General features: G+C 40.8%; 1 protein-coding gene and 1 non-coding gene across 2 annotated transcripts; one reads left to right on the top strand and one right to left on the bottom strand.

Annotated features, from left to right (window-relative positions):
- The first annotated feature begins 1,025 nt into the window (after window positions 1-1,025).
- Window positions 1,026-1,099, top strand: TRNAR-UCG. Its single transcript has one exon. It is a non-coding gene; the product is annotated as a tRNA-Arg (tRNA).
- Window positions 1,100-1,318: 219 nt separating this feature from the next.
- On the bottom strand, window positions 1,319-2,899 carry LOC21384206 (fasciclin-like arabinogalactan protein 12; the record flags this gene model as incomplete). Its single annotated transcript, XM_010102948.2, has 2 exons — window positions 1,319-2,147; window positions 2,877-2,899. Coding segments are annotated over 2 exons (852 nt in total), but the record flags the coding sequence as incomplete, so codon positions are not given.
- Between the last annotated feature and the right edge of the window lie 2,457 nt (window positions 2,900-5,356).

The raw sequence follows: 5,356 nt of genomic DNA, 5'->3' as shown, positions 1-5,356 counted from the left end.
GCCTATATACTTTCTTAAGCTTTTCATATTGGTCTATTTTTTACTATTTTCGTTGTTTTTATTATCTTTCCGGATGCCAAGAATCTAAAATTTCCCTATTGCTGCCACATATGTAGTGTAATTCCAATTTCTTCTTTTCTTTAAAATGATTTACCCTTTGTATGAGTTAACAAATTTGATCTATTTTTAAAATCTTGTTAAAATGCCCTTTATATATAAATTTATTTTACGTAAAATGTAATATCGAGCACTACGATGTGATGTCGAGCATCGTTATTTATTTTGAAGATTACTATTATAAACATCAAATATACAAGGAATAAGGGTAATGATTAATAGGGAAGCAAAAGAAAAAATAGTGACAACATTTAGGTTATGACAGTTCGTTATAGGGGTAGTAATTCGTATCACGTGTCGTGTTCGTGTCGTGTTTTGATAGTTTCTTTTTAAATTTGCAGTCAACCCAAACACGACCCGTGACACGAAATTTTTTAAAAATCGCAACACGAACATGACACGATCACTTTACGAGTTGACACGACACGACCTGAAAATGACCCGTGACACGAAATTGACCTGTGAATTCAAAATTAACACGAAAATTGTATACTTTTATTTAGTTTTTTACATATTAGAAATAACTTAAAATTCATAACACACTAAATTACAATAACATCCATTGAAATTAAGTAAATAATAGTATAAGATTTTAAGTATAACTATCATGATATCACAAGTACATAATAAAATTTAAAATATGAAATGAAAAATATATGTATTTTTTAGTTTTTTATGAGTTTCGTGTCGTGTTCAGGTTAGGCAGGTCCAACCCGAAATTGACCCGTATTTTTCGTGTCAATTTCATGTCAACCCAATTCTGACATGAACCTCTTTTTTCTCAACCCTAACCCGTAAAATTCGTGTCGTGGCCCATATTACCGGCCCTAAACTTCGTCACATAAGCACCAGGTAGTGGATCTTAATATAATTATAAGATTTATAAAATGATATCGTTTCACGAACAGGACCGCATAGCGCAGTGGATTAGCGCGTTTGACTTCGGATCAAAAGGTCGTGGGTTCGACTCCCACTGTGGTCGTCCTCTCTGAGATTTTAGTTTTTTATAATGCACATTTTCTTTTTTCACAGCCAAAGAAATTAATTCAATTCACTTTCAAAGATAAATACATCACAAACGGGATCGACCGTCTTACTAAATAAATAGTGTAACACACGAGCAACGATCATCAATCCAAACAACTCGAGAGAACTCAGGACAACGTACTACAATTCTTGTCGATCACTTTCACACCCCAATTCAAATTGAGACCAAAATGAAAATCGTCCCAACCACAAAAACTCCAATCCTCTCGGCCATGCCATTTCCGGCCAGACTGAAGGCCGTAGAAGCAGTATCCGACACCGCCGCCGGGCTGTCCGAATCGTCCGACGAAGACAAAGATGAAGAATTAGTCTCCTTCTTGGGCTTCAGGACTGGCGTTGGTGCCGGCGCCAATGGCTTTGGTTTCGGAGCGAAAATGCCAAGAGGAAGAAGCACTTTATCAACCTTGTAAATAGCCAGCTGATTGTCTTCATAAACCGTCCCTGAAATCGTGGTGTTCACAATTCCGGTCGACATGTTTACCCAACTGCCTTCAACTGTAATGTTGAGTGGGAAGTCATAGATATTGCTGGCTTGTGTCCTTACAGGGTTGCTCAGAGTTTGGAAATTTTGGAGGGACACGAGAGATGGGAGAATGTGGTATTGCACAAGCTGGACTTTTTGCTCGGTTGAGAGGGAGTTGAGAGTGCCGGGTTTGAGAGCGGAGAACGCGCCGTTTGTTGGTGCGAAGATGGTCAAGGTGTTGGAGACGTTGAGCTGATTTTCGATCTGAATGCTAACGGATGTGCTCTTCAGGAGGCGGATGAAGACGCTGAAGCCGCCTGCTTTTTCGAGGACTTTGGAGACATCGGTTGGTCCGGCCAGGGCTTTGTGTGGTGGGGCTTGAACAAGTGGTACTTCGGACGGGGGTTCGACTGCTGGAGTCGACGTCGGTGCTTTAGCGGGGGTTTGAGCTTTAGTCGGGGCTTGAGCTTCACTTTTCGATGGCGCTTGGGCAGGAGACTGGGCTAAAGATATACCGGTGCTGTGGTAGAAGAAGAAAAGTAGGAAGGAAAGTGAGATGAGTGCTTGTCTCTTCATGTTTTATATCTAGCGTATGTATATTGGTTATGGTTTGTGTGTGCAAAAAGGCTTGGAATGTTCAGGCTACAAAGAATTTGGTTTTAGCAAGTGTTTGATAGTTGCATGGAGATGGAAGGGAGGAGGAGGGGGGTTTTATAAGTGGTGGGAGTGAATAATTTAGATGAAATTTAGAGAACAAATTATGTTAGTTATGAAAACTATCTCGTAGTCACAAAAAATAATAATAATAATAATAATGAAAATCTCGTAGTTACATAACCTGTCGACTGTGTTTGGGAAGGTGAGCAGCGAACTGAGAGAGACAGAAAGGGAAATTTATGCTTGGCTATATAGTGATTAGTTTGCGTGGAAAAGCGGGGAATGAAAACACAAGTACTTCTTCTCAAGTGGGTGTTCTATGGGCGCGAAAAAAGGGAGTAAATAGTTTCTTTTTTTAATAAATAGAAGAGAAAAGATGCGCGTTATAATTTGCTCGACACGAATGGAAGAGCTACCATAAGATTAAAGATTTGGATTGATACTGACAGTTTTGCGAGGTAAGATCACTACTTGCAATCGAAGTGACCGAGGAACTTATGTTCCTATGGATGATGCCATGTACATTTCTATTGCATCCTAAAATTAATGCAGAGAATTGAAGATTATTATTGAGAAAAATTGCTGTACTTACCTTATAATGCATGATCTGAATTTTTACTCATACTCTGATTAGTACTCTTTCAACTAATATGGTTGTATGACGAAAATGGATATTAATCAAGAGTAAAAAGGTAAAAGTCCGGACACATGCACTTTAAAGAATATTTGTCTCAATTCCTCCCGTTTAAGAGCTGATGATAAAAGCAGAATAAAAACGAAAAACTTGAATCAAAACATCTCATTTGTTAAAGAGGTATTATGTATTTGTGCTGCTTTATCTGTAATCTTACTTTGGCAAATATATTTAGCTTTAATAGGATGCTCTCTATCGACTTAGATGGCATCTTCGAACTTATTCCAAACTTGCATCTTTCTACATCATCACCCCAAAAGAAACAACACAAACACCACAGAAGGCACAAGAAGTCGTTCTTTCAAAAGTGTACTTGCAATGAATTCATTTCCTTCCTGCAAAGTTTCAAAAAATTTTACAAGAGGAACTCAGTAATCGTACAAAATCCTAATCACTGGATAGCTAACAAGATAACATAGCCGGTTTTTTAATGAAGGTTCAACAAATCTGCACTACGTAAGATACTTCACCAGCTCCCGTCATTGGAAGTGAGATCCATACGCTCATCATATGGCAAATCACGTTCCATCTTTTAACCATGATACTTACGTAGTCCCACTGCAAAACTGGACCATGAATCGATGCTTCCTGTGTTCGGTAGGGGAAGATAACAAACAGCACGTGGAGCTGAACATGTGAAAATGTGAAGACGGGTATGCTTCCATATCATCTCATTACTATGTTTTCGAGTTACAAAGCTGTTTCTCGCTCCATTAATTTTCTTTCTGCTAATGCATCCTCAGCTCTCACTTTCTCAGGCACAAAATCTGCACACATTATTTGGCAGAGCCAAAGAGAGCGTAATTCGTAAACCTGTTGAAAAGATGTTCCTAATATTTTACATGAAGTAGAAGTGGCAGATATTGAGAGGAAGCATAGAAGATACCTGAAAGAAAGTCATATCTCTTCCGTTTGCTCACAACCGATGCTGAAACAAGAAACCAGAACTTTAATCAATAGTGTCTAACATCATTCAGAAGAATCTACTACAGCTACAAGGTCATCATTCAGAAGAATCTACTACAGCTACAAGGTTTTTTCTTGCCACCTCTTTACTAAGCCCTCGAGCCTCAGCCATCTATGGTAAACTGGTTTAATTTAAAAGAACAGAGACATATCAATGATTACGATTTGAGACATCTCCTAAAGGTCGAAGTCAATTCTTGAAGTAACTAAAGTTCGACTAAAAATCCAGTAACTGTGTATTGAGGAACTGGCGATTGATGATGCAATCAATATTATATTGATAAGCACGTAGAGAAATATAGAACAATTCAAGACAATCAACACCAGAATTATGCACAACGAGCCGAATCGCAAGCTCAATTACTGAATTAATGGCAGAAAAGTTACAGAATCTGAACCTAGGTATGGGGGTGTTCGAGTGACCCCTTGCACTCCCAAATCTAAACTTGTCTCAGAAGTTCAAAGTATGAATGAATGAATTTCCTCCCAGGTATTATCTAACTATTTATACTCCCTTATTCCAGTAACTAACTTTCCCTCTAACTTCCCCCCTTACACACAGCCTAACCGACTAATTACTAACTATCTCCTACATAACCGCCCTTGGCTTGCCAGCTCATCACCCTGCCCAGATTACCTCCCTGACTCGCGCCTCCACTGTCCTCCCCTGTACCAGCCACAATCCTCTCACGAGTTTTCCTCCGCACATAGGTAAAACGCAAAGGAGGCTTATCATTACTCCCGCCCCAAAGACGCACCTTGTCCTCAAGGTGGAAATCAGGGAACTGGCGATCGATGGCCTCATAGGATTCCCAAGTCGCATCATGCGCCGGAAGATGCTCGCAACGGATTAAAACCTCAGACTCGGAATGACCCCCTACCACACGCTGGCGCACGCCCAGTAAAGCCGCTGGTGTGCCGCACAACTCCAAATCACCAGTTAACTGAGGTGGAATTGTAGACGCAACTTGACCATTGCCAATCGCGCGGCGCAGCTGGGAAACGTGAAATACCGGATGAATGGCAGCCTCCTCCAGCAGGACAAGTCGGTAAGCTACAGGTCCAACGCGGGCAGTGATAGCAAAAGGACCATAGAAACGTGGACTTAACTTCTCATTGCGGCGACGAGCCAAAGACACCTGTCGGTAGGGACGCAACTTAAGGTACGCTAAATCACCAACCTCATACTGCACATCTCGGCGTTTTCCATCAACCACTGACTTCATGTGCTGTTGAGCGCGAAGCAAATGAGACTTGAGCAAGTCCAACATGGCATCCCTGTCTTGTAATTGCTGATCCACCGAGTCCACTGGAGACGTTCCGATACCGTAGCGCAGCAACGGAGGTGGAGCACGGCCAAAGACCACCTGGAACGAAGTAGTACGGGCTGCGGTATGAAACGAGGTATTATA

Source organism: Morus notabilis, unplaced genomic scaffold, assembly GCF_000414095.1.
Source record: "Morus notabilis unplaced genomic scaffold, ASM41409v2 Scaffold5613, whole genome shotgun sequence".
Lineage (NCBI taxonomy): Eukaryota > Viridiplantae > Streptophyta > Magnoliopsida > Rosales > Moraceae > Morus > Morus notabilis.
This window is presented reverse-complemented; position numbering and strand designations above follow the sequence as displayed.